General features: G+C 26.0%; 2 protein-coding genes across 3 annotated transcripts; one reads left to right on the forward strand and one right to left on the reverse strand.

The window, feature by feature from the left end:
- Position 1: 1 nt before the first annotated feature.
- LOC117179403 (mitochondrial import inner membrane translocase subunit TIM14) lies at positions 2 to 7447 on the forward strand. Of its 2 annotated transcripts, XM_033371157.1 has the most exons (4): positions 2 to 180; positions 269 to 307; positions 4677 to 4811; positions 7100 to 7447. In XM_033371157.1, the coding sequence occupies exons 1-4, from the start codon at positions 178 to 180 to the stop codon at positions 7310 to 7312; spliced, it is 390 nt and encodes a 129-aa protein (XP_033227048.1). In that variant the 5' UTR covers positions 2 to 177; the 3' UTR covers positions 7313 to 7447. The 2 variants fall into 2 exon arrangements, with proteins under 2 accessions (XP_033227048.1, XP_033227049.1); XM_033371158.1 differs by lacking the exon at positions 269 to 307 and having other exon boundaries at positions 7100 to 7312.
- A 39-nt stretch (positions 7448 to 7486) lies between these two features.
- On the reverse strand, positions 7487 to 15305 carry LOC117179401 (growth hormone-regulated TBC protein 1-A-like). The gene is made up of 7 exons (XM_033371151.1): positions 15235 to 15305; positions 14700 to 14901; positions 11394 to 11624; positions 11164 to 11324; positions 10987 to 11095; positions 10699 to 10884; positions 7487 to 8464 (listed from the first exon to the last, which is right to left on the reverse strand). Exons 1-7 carry the CDS (start codon positions 15252 to 15254, stop codon positions 8357 to 8359), a joined length of 1017 nt encoding a protein of 338 aa, XP_033227042.1. The 5' UTR covers positions 15255 to 15305; the 3' UTR covers positions 7487 to 8356.
- Between the last annotated feature and the right edge of the window lie 126 nt (positions 15306 to 15431).

Below are 15431 nucleotides of genomic sequence, written 5' to 3' on the forward strand. Positions count from 1 at the left end.
GCGGCAATTTATAGTTACATACGAAATCTACTGAAAATTACGCAACACCTGTCAAAATTGTATGTACATACATGTGTATCCGGTATCTAACGTATATTGTTCATTATGATTGCTTAACGTTACACAAATAACTATTTTAATCAACGAAGTGAACGTCGTGTTAAAAACTCTTAAAAAATGGTAAGATGGAATATTTTAGCTAGTTAACAAGGATTTAAATTACTTGTTACGCGATTACATCCTATAATCAAAATAATTAAACTTTTAGGCTGACAAATACCGCGGAGCAATTCCCAATCCCTCGCAGGTATATGAATATTCAAGTTTATGAAGTTTAAAATAGTGCGTAGATTTCAAAAATTCTATTTACACTACAATTTCTACTTTATAGATGCTTTTGTCATTGCTTTTCCTTGTAAGATAATTTTGAGGTTAGGCTAACCCCTATTGTCGAGGATTTCATTCATTCTCCGATTTCTCTGTTTTAAAATGGCTGTTTAAAATTTTTTAATAGTAGCCGGAAGCTTTCTTACACTTTTCTTCGTATAAACAACTTTTATTTGTTCAACCTTTAGTATTTTTACGATATAATGATAGTGTATTAGTGATGGGAAGAAGCTTTTTTTTGTAACGATATAGTTGTAAAGAAGTTGCTTTTGTAAATAAGTAACGAATTGGTAACTTGTTACATTTTTCAGTAACAGTGACTATTAAAAACGTTACTTTTTTAGTTAATCTTAAAGTATAGTGGAAGGATTGAGATACAGAATTAATTCAAACTATTCAAAATTCAAAAAAAGAAATTCAATAGTTGATATGTCAACCAAACAATATGAAATTTCTACAAAAAAGGATGAACTTTGAAACTGAACACACGAATTCTTAACCAAGAAGATTAATTTTCAACAAAAGAGACCATTTTTCAACAAAATACATAAATTTTCAAACGAATAGTTGAACTTTTCACTTAAAGACAAACCAATCAAAAATGAAAAAGTTAAGTTTCCAGAAAAAAATTGAATTTAAAGAAACAAATAAACTAATTTTCAAGCAGGGATGAATTTTTAATCATAATCATCTATTTTTTCAACTTTCAAGTCAAAAGCCGATTTTTCTGTAAAACAGTTCAATTTGCAGGCCGCAAATATGAATTTTTAACGAGAGAGATAATTTCTAACCAAACAGTTTGACTTTTAACCGAAAAAAAGGAAATTTCAAACTAATAAGATTAGTTTTTTACCAAAAAATTCGAATTTGCAACTAAAAGTATCAATTTTCAGCAGAAATGGAAAAGTTACATTTTCAGTTAAAAAAAAATGTTAGTAACAAAAATAATTTTCAATAAAATAGGTAAATTTTCATCCAAAGATATAAACCTTAAACTAAAATGATGATTTCTCAACCAAAAAGATGAATTTCCCACAAATGAAGGTTTTCCAGCCAATAAAAAAAGAGTTTATCCAAATTCTTGAACTTTCAAGTTAAAAGACGAATTTTTTGCGAAACAGTTGTATATTCAAAGCGAAAAGATTCATCTTCAACCGAACAGTTGCACTTTTTATCAATATATTGGAAAATTCAAACCAATAATATTACTTTTCTGCCAAAAAGACGAATTTTCTACTAAAAATGATCAATTTTCAATAGAAAACGGAAAAGTTACATGTTCAGTTTTTAAAAAATTTCACAAGAAAAAAAGAATTTTCAAGAAAATAGTTACATTTTCATCCAATGAGATAAGTAAACATTACACTAAAAATATACTTTTTTAACAAAGTAACTCAACTTTTACTCAAGTAGTTTAATTTTCAATTAAAAGGATGAATATTCAAACACAAAGCCAAATTTTTTAACAAAAAGTATAAAATGGCTGGGGAATGTCCAAACAATTTAGACCTAAAAGAATCAGGGAATTTTCGATGAACTAAAGATGAAATTAATAAAATTCGATTTTTTTTCTAATTATCGAAAAACATTAGAATAAATTGACATATTTAGGAATCAAAAACTAAAGGAAACTTGTTCTTTTTTAGCTAGCCTTAAAAATTATTATAAATACTTCGGAACTTTATACTGATAAAAAAAACGGGTGAGAAGTTGAAAAAACGAGAATAAAACACGGAATTTTGTATTTCTGATTGAAATAATCTTTTTTTTAGGGAACTTCAAACAATATTTTGAACATCTATAAAGCACATTTATTTTTTTAGATCGATTAGAAAATATTTTGAACAACTCGGGGCCTTTGTCTGTTAAGAAATCATGGTAAAAAATGTATAAATCCAAAGAATGAAAAGCGCACTTGAAGCCAGTGTTCCGTATTTCATTTTCATTTTTGAATGTTTTATCTAGCTGGTTTAAAAAATCTTTCGAATACCTTGGAACTTCAACTGATAAAAATATTCGGAAAAAATGTATGAAGCTAAAAGAATGAAAAACATATGAACAGAAGAATTTAAAAGTGCTCAATTTTGAGTTTAAATGTTTTTTATTTTTTCTACTCGCTACATTATGTTTCTGGTGTTTTTTTTTGTGATTCAGAAGTTCGGAAGCATTTTGAAAATCCAAAATATATTTAAAGCTCAGATAAATATAATTTTTTTTAAACATAGGACTCAGTATTTTATATATTTTCTGCATTTCAATTATTTATTTTCTAGAGATATCAAACTTTTTAGCGAATTGTTATTAGCGAAGTGTTTAATTTTTTGGTTAAAAATAGGGGTCTGTTCAACAACGGTTTTTCAGTATGTGTGAAAAGTTAATAAAATTAAATGAAATTTATCAAAATTCAAGTGAACTGAAAAAATTTTAATCAAAAAAATATTTGACTCATTTCACTCAAATTGGTGTACTATTATAAGAACTTAAGGAGATTCAAAAGAATTTGATAAAATACCTAAGAATTCAAGTTTTCTTTTTTAAAAACTTCAGGGTGAATTAAAATCTATTTGACTGTGTAGAATGTAGTGAATTTAATTTAATTTAAGTGTATTCAAAAGAATGTAAAGATAAAGTTAAGGAAATGAACAGAATTCCAACGAATTCAAAAAACTTCTAAAGAATTCAAGGTGATTTCCTAATGTATTTTAATGAGTTATTTCAGTAAAATTCATGAGAGTTTAGAAAAATTTAAAGGAATTCAAGAGAATTTGATAGCATATATTTATATAAAATTTTTAAAATCAGAAAATTTGCATCGATTTGCATAAAATGGGATGGGACAGATTTCAGGATAACTTCAACAGAATTAAATTGAATTAAAAAAAAAAACTAAAATTAACGAATTAAATAAATTCGACTGCATTCAGAGAAATTGGTGGTAACTGAGAATAATTTGATGAAGATCATTAAAATTCAAGGTTAATTTAGAACAAAAATTCAGGGAAGTGCAACAAAAATTTCAAATGCAAAGTATTCCACTAATTGAAGTGAATTATATGAATTTAAGGGCATTGACAAGAATGTAAAAATAAAATTAATAAAATCAAGAGAATTCCAATGAATTCAAATGACTTGCAGAAAATTAAAAAAATATTTAACTGATTTCAGTAAAATTGGCGTGAATTTAGAAAAATTCAAGAGAATTCAAGAGACTTTAATAAAATTCATAAGAATTGAAAGAATACAATTGAACGTTATTTTTAAAATCAACAAATTTCCCTGCAATTAAGTAAAATAGGCGTGAACATAATTCAGCACGAATTCAACAGAATTTATGAGAGTTAAGAAAGATCAAATAAAAACTCATGGAATTAAATAAAATTCAAGTGAATTTAAAGAAATTTGAGGGAAGTGGGAAGAAATCGATCAAGCTTATAAACATTCAAGGTCAATTATAAAGAAATCAAATGAATTGCAAACAATTCCAAAATATTTTTGAAATGCACTGAACTCATTAAAATCATTCCTTTTTAACAAATTGAGAAAAATTAAAAGAAATTCGAAAGAATGTGATGAAATGCCTACGAATTCAAAGTGAGCTTAAAAGACTTAAGGATAAATTAAAAAGAAACTAGGAAATTTGTTAATGTATTGAGTAGAATTGAGTGAGTTGAGAGAATTTAGAAGAATTTAAGAAAATTACATAAAATTCCTACAAAATTTGAATAAATAAAAAATAATGTAATTGAATAGAACAAAATGTTTAAAATCCAAATAAATTCCATTGAATTCAGATAAACAGGATTGAATAGAATAGGCGAATAAAAATCTGATTAAATCTATAAGATTTCAAGGTGAATTAAAAAAATTTGTAATACAAAAACTAGCCATTCAGTGGATTTTATGGGAATTTCAAAGAATTCAGGTTGAATTAAAAAGAGTTAAAAGTGGAAATATTTTTTTTATAAATTCAGAAATACTTCGGTAGTAACATTATCGTTAAAAATGATTCAGAAGTTATTTGAGAAAGAAAATGGACTAACAGCGTCTTTAATTAAATTGTCTAAAAGTAACGATAGATACTTCTTTTGCAAAAGTAACTAAGAAAAGGTTACAATTTTAAATGGTAACGCTAACGATAACTAGTTCTTTTTTGAAAAGTAACTTACCCGTCACTCTAATGTGTCTGTAAGATTACATTCTACTCAATTTTATTTTTAAGCATCGGCAATTCGCCAATAATATAAATGGCGCTTATCGTTAAATTTTGTTCTCTTTTTATGTTTTTTTAGAGTTCTGCGATAGTAGCAGCTGGATTGGGACTCGCGGTTGTGGGATTCACAGGCCGCTTCATTCTTAAAAGAATGCCAATTTTAACCCAAAAAATGGCAGAAGCTATGAAAAATATGCCCAAGCTAGATTCACAGGTAAGATTTTTATTTTAAATTTCAAATTTTAAATCAAGGTAGAAGAGCATTCCTCATTTACATTTTCACCAGTTGCCGTAAGTCAGGAAAAACCTGGAAATCATGGAGAAGTCAAAACATTTATATAAGAGGCATTTTAATTAACTGTCACGGATAATAATTTTAAAAAGGTTTTATTCCGTGTTTGAATATTAATTGTCAGGGAAAATAAAAAATTGGTCAGAGAAAAAATTGGTGAATTTTGAAAATGAACTTTTGCGACCACCCTGATGCAATATGCTTGTCAGTAATTTATTTTCCTTGTATTTCTATTCCCTTTTTAATTGCTTCATCCTGACAGTTATAATTTTAGTTGAAAATTTTATGATTTAGCTGAAAATTCCAGTTTTTTTTTGTTACACATTCGTCTTTTTAGGTTAAAAATTCAACTATTTTGGTAGAAAATTAACTTTTTGTTAAAAATTCCTATTTTGTATTATAACTTTAACTTTTTTTATCACTCGTCTTTTTGGTTTAAAAATTTATATATTTAAGTAGAAATTTGACCTTGTACAATTGTTTGGTTTGAAATTAATCTTCTTTGGTTGAAAATCTGACTACTTGGTTGAAGGTTGAAGCATTTTGTTAAAAAAAGAATTTTTTTTTGTTGAAGATTCATCTTTCTAGTTGAAAATTCATCCTTTTAGTTGAAAATCGAACAGTATTTTTAAAAGTTCGCATTTTTTAGGTTTAAAATTAATGTTTTAAACTAAAAATGTAACTTTTACATTTGTGGTTGAAGATTGATCTTTTTTAGTTGATAATTCAACAATTTAGTTTAGATGAAATTTTTGTCCTTTTTGAACTAAAAAATATTTATTTGTTGAAAATTCGTCTTTTTGATTATAAAATTTGTCATTTTAGTTAAAAATTCATCTTTTTGGTTGATGGTGTATCTAATTCAATTGAAAATTCATGTATTTTGTTGAAACTTTGTATTTTTTAGTAGGAATATAATCTTGGTTGAAAATGTGTCTTTATGGTTTAAAACATCATCTGCTTTGTTAGAAATTTCCTATTTTATGGTTGAAATATCAAGTATTACATTTTTGGTTGAAAATTCATTTTTGTAGATGGAAAATTCAATTATTGTGTTAACAAAAATTTCTTCAGTCAGCATTTTGAATAAAAATTTAACTATTTTGTTGAAAATTCTTTTTTGTTCTCTTTCAGAATAGCAACTATTAAATTTTCCGTTTAGAACTCATCTTTTTGTTAAAAATTGAACTGTTCGGTGGAAAATTTAATTACGGTTTAAAAATGCAACTTTTTGCTTAGAAATTTAAGTATTTTGTTGAACACTTTTTTTATTTTGTTAGAATAGCAACTTATTACTTTTTTTTTATGACAATTTTTTTGTTTAAAATTTAACAATTCGGGTTTAAAATGCAATTGTTTTTTAAATTATTCAAATTTTCAGTTTGAACATTCAACTATTGGATTGAAAATTTAATCATTTTGTTGAAAAATATAAGTATTTTGTTAAAAATACGTATTTATGTTTTTCAACGTTTTTTTTTTAATTCGACCATTAGTTTGAAAATTTGTATTTATAGGTTCAAAATTCAATAATTTGGTTAAAAATTCAACTATTTTGTTAAACATTCTATTATTTTGTTAATCAGTAATCATTTTGGTCGAAAATTCAACCGTTTTGCTGAAAATTCTTCCTTTTGGAGTGAAAATTCATCTTTGCTGGTAGAAAAGTTATCTTTTTTATAGTAAATACAAGTATTTGTTAAAAATGAAACTGCTTAGTAGAAAATTTAATTACTTAAAAAAAAACCATTGTAAATAATTTTTTAAAGTCATAGTTTTGTATCGAAAATTCATCCTTTTGTGTTAAAAATTAAAATGCAATTATTAATTTAAATTGCAATTGTATTTGGTGAAAGTTTATTATTATGTTTTGTTTTAAAATTCGACCATTTGCTTTGTACAAAATTTAATTGTTTTTTAAAAAGTCATATTTTTTGGTCGAAAATTCATCTTTTTTTGTCGAAATAAATAAACCAATTAACAATTTTTTTAATGTAATATGAAATTGTTTATTTTTTTGTATAAAATATTCTATGTTAAACATTTTATTAGATTAAAATGCTTCTCTTTGAAAATGAATGGTGAAGGAAAAGGAAAAATCGATCAGGGTATAATTATAAAATTTTAAAAATGAAGTTTTTCAGCTACCCTGATTTAAAATAATACGATTTTTGGGGAGCCATGCCTATCCTTAATATAATTTTTTTCAGTCTTTGGCGAATAGCAAATACTACAAGGGTGGTTTTGAGCCAAAAATGAGTAAAAGAGAAGCCAGTTTAATTCTAGGAGTTTCTCCCACAGCCCCGAAGATGAAAATCAAAGAACAATTTAAACGAGTCATGATTGCAAATCATCCTGATCGAGGAGGTTCTCCTTACATTGCAGCGAAGATCAACGAGGCAAAAGACCTTCTAGAAAAATGAATTAAGCCTTCAGTTTAGCTCGATTTAAAAAATGTGTACAGTCTTGTTAATTAATTCATTATTTAATGAATTTCTTTCCGACATCCCGTCAAATCTGTAAATAAGTTGCAAAATAAATTCTAAGTAGGAAAAGAATATGGAAAAATGTTGTTCAGTAATGTGCAGAAGAAAAAATTCTTGTTCCACAATTTATTTATGCAGTGTATCGAATTTACATCTAAAAGGACGAAACTCTAATCGTATAATATTTCGAATATTTAGCCTGCGATATTCTCATAGATAATAGTCTTTAATACTGGAAACTATATTAAGATTTAAAGTTATTTTAATTAACAGAGATCATTAAACATCAAATAACCTAGTGTAACATAAATTGAGATGCTTTATAAATATACATACTTTTGTTCGCTTTTGATCTACATGTAGCGAAAATTCACATTGAAAATATCAATAGTCACGAAAAAACGAAAGGAAAAAAATCCTTTTAAATACTCAGAACTGCATTATTTACATAAATAGTGAAAGATCGCAAATTGACTTACAAAATCTTGGAGTTCTCTCGGTGTAAACAATTCTAATAAATGAGAATTAAAGAGCATAAAATTAATTTGTGAGTACAAATTTAAAATAACATAAGATTACAAAATAACGATTGTGATGAATAATATTATGGCGTGACATTTGATTCATTTTGTAGTCTTTAGAAATCACAGGCTTCAAAGAATATAAGATTTTATTCAACTCTTTTATTATTACAATTAAATGATTCTTTCTCCAGGAAGCCTGTGATTTTAAGAAATATATTTAAATCACCAAAAAAATAACCAATAACAAATAGTTATCGAAATTATTTCGAAATTCAGCTGGCCAGTAACAGTATTAAAAACGAGGCACCATTTTTTTCAAAGAAATGATGACATATCTCTCACTTTAAGTTGCATCCTTTTTTCATTTTTGTAACGAATTTTAAAGGTACCTTACGTATAAAGTAGACATTGACTAGAGAGATAAAACGTGCGGTGGGTTCTATATTTGTAACGAATATTACCTACTTAATTTCGCCTTTCTCAGATCCATTCGTTGTTGGGAAGCCTTTATCCTTAACTTAGTAATTGTGCTACGAGGTAGTGAACCAGGTTCCTTAAAAATGCTCTGTAAATCAAAAATATAATTGAAGCTTAGCAAATAAAATGGAAATTTTAATTGACAGTTATAAATTTTACTTTCAGGTATCAAAAAACCTACAAGATCAATAAAAAAACATGTGATTCAAAATCTAGAAATTTAAAGAAGAAAAGACAAATCTTCTACAAAACAGATTCTTCAACGAAAGGAAGAAATGTGTAAAAAATAGTGAAATTTTCTACCATAAAATAACATTTTAAATAAATTACATGACATTTCAACCAAAAAGATAGATTTTTAACGACAAATAGAATAGTTGAATTTTCAGTTAAAAAAATTATTATCAATAAAAAAAGTTTTTAACAAAATAGTTCAATTAAAAAAAAAATGAAATTCTAAGTAATGAGATTACTTTCCTATAAAAAAACGAATATTCAACAAAATATAGACATGAATTTTCCACCAAATTGATTTTTTTTAAAGATTAGTTTTCATCTAAAAACAGAAAAATAAAATTTTCATTTCTAGAAATTATTTTTCAACAAAATAAAATTAATTTTTAACAAAATATTTTAATTTTAAACCGAACAGATGACTTTGCAACGAAAGGATTAAAATTCTACCAAAAGAGAAGAATTTTCAAGCAAACTGTAGAATTTTCAACTAGAAAAAACGTCAATTTGCAGTTAAAAAAATTAATTTTAAATATAAAAAATCAACTTTGAGCAAAATAGTTAAATTTTAAACCAAAAAGATTATATTTCAGCCAAGAAAAATAATATTATACTAAAAAGATAAATTTTTATGAATTACCCGGATTTTCAACCAAACAGTTAAATTTTCAACCATAGAAATGGTTTTTTAAACAAAAATATTAGATATCAGCCAAGAAACATAATTTTCTAACAAATAGTGAAATTTTTAGTTAAAAACCCTAATTTTCAATTGAAAAACAAATTTTTTGTCAAAATTGTTACATTTTTAACCAAAGAAATAAATTTTCAAACAAAAAGATTAATTTTCATCCAAGAAAAAAACTTACTGCCAAAAAAATAAATTTTTAACAAAATACCTGGATTTACAACCAAAAAGTTTAAATACGAACTATTTTTCAACAACAAAAAATTAATTTTCAACCGAAAAGATAAATTTTCAACCAAAAATAATAGTTCAATTATCTAAAGAACAGATGAAACTTTAACAAAAGAATGAATTTAAACCAAATAGTTGAATTTTCGACTAAAAAGATTTCAGATTAAAAAAATAAATTTTTAACAAAATACGTAAATTTGCAACCAAACAGATCAATTTTCAGCCAAGTAGATTAAATATTTACCAAATGAGACGAATTTTCAACCGATGAGTGAAATTTTCAACTAAAATAGATCTACATATTTAAATTTTCAATAAGAAGTGGAATAGTTCAATTTTCAACAACAACAAAATTAACATTAAACTAAAAACTTGCATTTTTGATCAACAAGATTAAAAATTAAAAATGTACCAAAAAGACGAATTTTAAATCAAATAGTGAAATTTTCTATGAAAGAAATTAATTTTAAAAAAATATCAATTTTCCACAAAAAATGGAATAGTTTAATATTCAACCAAAGAAATGAAGTTTTAAACAAAAATAAAATTATTTCTTGAAAATAAGATCCTACTCCATCTTCACTCCATTGGGAATCGAACCACAAAACTTCGATTCCCAATGGAGTGAAGATGGAGTAGGATCTTTTTTTCAAGAAATAATTTTAATTTAAAAATATTATTTTCCATCTAGTCTTATTAAGACGTTAAGCATTTTCTGTTATTGAAGATTCTTAACTTGATCGATATTGTGTAGATTTTCTGCCTTCATTGTTTGGAGGGTTGATGTACTGTCGGTAAGGTACAATCTCTGACGATATAGCAGATAAATTTAAAAAAATTTTAATAATAAACAAAAATATAAATTTTTAACTAAAAAAAGATTACGCTTTTATAAAAAAAAAAGAATTATCAACCAAACAAGTTAATTTTAAACCAAATTGTTGATTTTTCGACCAAAATGTATGTAAATTTTCAACAACAAATGGAATAGTTTAATTTTAAGTTTAAAACAAAAAATTCAATTTAAAGAATCGAATTTTAAGTAAATAGTTAAATTTTCAACCAAAGAGATGAATTTTCAACTAAAAAGGTTGAATTTGAAATAAAAAAGATGAATTCTCAACGAAAAATGTAATAGTTGATATTTCAACTTTTCAATATTTACTTACTTGCAAAAAGTCATGACAATGAAGGACGATACTGTCCTTGGTTATTTCCTTAAAACAATCTGCTAATACTGCGAAATCCTGGCAGGCTAATAAGCTCTCTTTATTTCTTTTTATCAGTGTCAATGCGACTCTGAAAATAATCTTACTGCCCTCGTAAAATAGGCAGTCCCAAATTCGCAGAGTTGTCTGTGGATAATTTAGTTTTAAATTAGAAATTAAGAAAAATCGAAAATACTTTCAGAATTAATATTTGTATAATTATTAAATTGTGAAAATAATGCAAAATACTTCGATTGGTAAAACTTCTGCGAATAGACAGATGAACCATTTTGTCGCAATCACAGCCCATGGTAACCCCATATTGGTTATGTGTTCATATACATCCGGCATTTTAATCCTAGATAATTTTTTTATATAAAAAACGGGTACAACTTAAAAAAAATGGTTTTTAATTTATAATTTTACCTGACTAATTCTGCAAGAACGTCAATGTCTGTCAACAAACCGTCCATTGTGGGAGTATAATACTCCGGCAGTATTTTCTCAATTAATACTTTCAGCAACCAAAAAGCTGTTTCCTCGCTTTTTGTTACAAGAAGCAATAATCCTGCTATGTAATTCAATCCCTGAAATGGAATAAAAAATAAAACCTGATTTTTCAATGCAGGATATTTTATTTCTGGGAAAAAACTCACTTGACAATATCCAACATCTCGGTTTTGATGAGCAAAGGCTAGTAAAATATTGTAAAGTTGTAGTTGGTGGGATTTTGTATTATTAAAGAAAATATTGTCTGGAAAGGTCCGAGGAAGATCCGTTCTTATAATTTCTGCAACTTCTGGGCTATGCGGACCGTCTAGCAATTGTTGGTAAAAACCAGGAACTACATTTTTTAATTCTTCCCCTCCACTTACTGCGAGCCATACCTGATTTTGAAGATTTTTAATCAATATCCGAAGATAAATTTTTTCAGCTTAAGGCCATGTGACTAGTGGGTCACGTGACCAGATTTCTACCTTACCGCCACCTTTCTTATTTCCCAACTTATTTTCAAACGAAGCGCCACGTCGAGTTGAAAATTTGGGATAATAAATAAGAAGCATTAAGAAAGGTGGGTCTGGTCCTAAATTTGTGTAATTATGAAATAAGTTTTTTGTTGAAAATATTCTTTTTCGGTTTTTTCATAATTATTAAAATTTGGAAGAAAAAAATAATAAAATAAAATATAGAAATATAAAATAAAGTATAAAAATATAAAATAAATATTTATCTTGAAAAACTCATGCCTTAGTATATTAAATGAGTTTGACCACTCTTGAAATCTTCCGAGAGTTCATAATATCCTATAGATTTCTCTGTAACCCAACAAAATTCTCTAAATAATTTCAAATACTTGGAAAACCTTTGAGATTTTTTTCAATCCGTCATGATCAATTTAAAAATTGTGAAAGCTCATATATTCCTATAAATTTGGTTGTAATCCCTTGAAACCATTTGAAATGTCTAATGATTTTTTAAATTTGTTGAGATGACTTGAAATCCTTAGTCGCGCTGAAATCTTTTTCAATATTTTGCTATCCTTGGAAATCCTCTGAAATGCCTTAAAATATTTTTAAATACTTCGAAATTCCTCACAATCTTTTATAATAGTTGGGGGTCTCTAGAAATTTTTTGAAATCCCTAGAAATCTTTTGAAAACATAGGCTATGCAATTTTGAAATCCCTAAAATCTTCTAAAATACTTATCAATTCCTAATAAATCTTTGAAATCTACTGAAACGTTTAAAAATTGTGTGACATGCCCTGAAATATTTTGAGAACCATTAAAAACGCTATAAATCTCAAAATCTTCTTAAAGCTGTTAAAACTCATAGATAGTCTGTCAAAGTCTTTGAAATCTTTTACATTTCTTTACAGTTTCTACAAATGATTTGAAATCTGTCGAAATCTTTTTAAATCCCATAAAATTCTTTGTAATTTATTAAATTAGTATTGAATCAATTGAAATTTTCGAAATCTGTTAAAATTACTTGAAATAATGAGGAAAAGTTCGGAAATCGGAAGCGTTACAATTTTTTTTTGACTTTTCAAAACCCAAAATATAATTTGAAATCCTGATAGATATTATCCACGGTATTAGAGAATTAACGGCAATCCTTTTTTTTTGTTTATTCAATTAATTTAAGTTTTTCGTTTTGAGGGGAAAAATCCTTTTTATACAAAACATTTCGAATAACTATTTATTTTCTATGTTTATTGGTTTACTTGCTTCTAGGGTTATATACATTTTCAACCAAGAGGATTAATTTTCTGTCAAAAAAGATGAATTTTCAACAAAATAGTTATATTTTCTACCAAAGAAATGAATTTTGAACTAAAATAATAAATCTTCAACCAAAAAACGGGAAGTTTAACGAAGTAGTTCAACCTTTAACCAAATATAGTTGAATTTTCAACCAAAGAATATGATTTCTAAAGGAAAAATGTAATAGTTGATATTTCAACTATAAAATATTTTAATTTCAAATAAAAAAGAATGGAATTCATTAAAAAAATACAGATTTTCAACAAAATAGTTCAATCCTTCATCAAAACAGATTAATATGCAAAAAAAACTGTTGGATTTTTAAATCACAAATGATAAAATTTCTACCAAAAGAAATTAATTTTCAAACCAAAGGCGAATTTTCAACAAGATTTTTGAATTTTGACACAAAACAGATTTTTTAGTCAAGAAAGCACACAAATTTTAACCAAATTATACTTTGGGGAAAAATTAAATTTAAATACAAAATACAAATTTCGAAATGCGGATAACTATTTATTTTTGTTTTTAATTATATATAAACATAATTTTCCTAGGTTTCTTGAGAAAACTCAAAAAAATTTTTGAAAATTGCAGACTAAACAGTTGCAATCTTAATAAAAAATGTTCGACATGATGGTTTTATTTTCAATCAAAGAATATTTCTCAGACATGAAAAAAAAGTTTTTTGAATTAATATTTATTTTTTAAGTCTCTTTATTTATTTCCTTAAAGTTTATATGATTATATAATTTCCTTATAGGTTTCTGGAGAAAATTCAAACAGGTTCTTAGAGATTTCTGACTAATTTTAAAGAATTTTCCGAAAAATGTCTGCTTAAAATAAATTAACTTCTAAATATATTTTTAAACAATTTACATTTTTCGTAAAATGTTTTAAAAAATTTCTTTCAAAATGAAATCTTCAAGAATCTACATTTTTTTTAATGAAATCATTTTTATGCTTTCAAAATTTCTAAATATTTCTTAGACTTATTCGAATATTGTGATCTTGCAAAATTGAAAAATTTGATTTTAAAATATTCTAAATTCTTTTCTGAAATTTAAGGAAATCATTCGATATCCTTTTAAATATTTTCTTTAAATAATTTAAAAAAAAATAATTAAAATTCTCTCTGGAACCTTAAGAAAACATTTGGTTACCTTTAAACCCTTCAAAATCCGTAAAAAGCTTCAAAATTCGATTTCAAAAATCTACATTTTTTTCGTAAACTAAAATATTTAATGTTTTTGGCCGTGATTTATTTTTTCTCCTCTATCATTCGGGAAACATAATTATTTCCTAAATTTAAAAAATAATTAAAAGGTTCTCCTTTTATCAATAATGTTTAGAAAAATGCAGAAATAATTTTTCTCATCAAATAGAATTGCCCAGTTGGAAATTGCGATTTTAAAAAGATGGAGAATATCCAAAAGAATAAACTGAAAACAGACAATCATAGTTATATTCACGCAGCGTGTAACCAATCAGGTTTTTAACAACAATGAGTGCCAGATATTCGATAATTTCTTTGCATTAGATATGATTTAATTATTAATTTTATGAATTTGAACTTACTTATAACCTTAATTTAATCGTAAAATTTCGAATCTTCGAAATTTACCATTGACATTTTAAACATTAAAAAAGATGAAAGAACTTTAAAAATACTAAATTAATTTACACAATGACTCACCAATGATCTGTGTTCTCCAGGAATTCCTTTCCGTACATATTTTTTTATCTTAATGTTGCGCTGAAGGGACTTTCCTCCTCCAATAATTTCCGCCCATTTTTTAGCCCTTTTAGCCAAAACCTTCAAGTACTCAGACATAAAATCCTCGTAAGTTTCATAATCAAAATTCGATGGTCTTTCGAATCCATACTCGTCCACATTGCTAAAAAAATCCAGAAAAACAAACTCATACAAGAAAATTGGCAAGTCTTTTTTTCAAATTAGAAAAATAGAGATTTCAAATTTTGAAAGAAAACAAAAAATAATACAAAACGTGCAATTGAAAGCAACTCTTACCAATAAAAAAAAACACAACCGTATTTATTTACTTTGTCAAAAGTTTACTATCAATTAACATAACCCCAAAATGGAAACAAAAAATCGTAATTCCTCTTAATTGAGAGCACTTGTGTTGTTAAAATAGGGGGAAACGATAGATTTTTTGATAAGGAATAAAAGAAAACAAAGATTGAGTGCCCAGTGAGATGATTTTTACCTAAAATATGAAGTGGCCATTCCATAATTTGATCAAAGGGCACAGATGAAAATGTCATCGACCGCGTCAGCTGATAATCAGCTGATCGGCATTGACAGCTGTAGTCAGCTGTTAAAAAGAGGCGTGTGTTTTTCCACGAATCAGATTATCTCCCTGATTCATTTGTTTGAATCCGGACTTTTCATTGGCGGAGTAAA

The sequence above is a fragment of the Belonocnema kinseyi genome, chromosome 9, assembly GCF_010883055.1.
Source record: "Belonocnema kinseyi isolate 2016_QV_RU_SX_M_011 chromosome 9, B_treatae_v1, whole genome shotgun sequence".
Lineage (NCBI taxonomy): Eukaryota > Metazoa > Arthropoda > Insecta > Hymenoptera > Cynipidae > Belonocnema > Belonocnema kinseyi.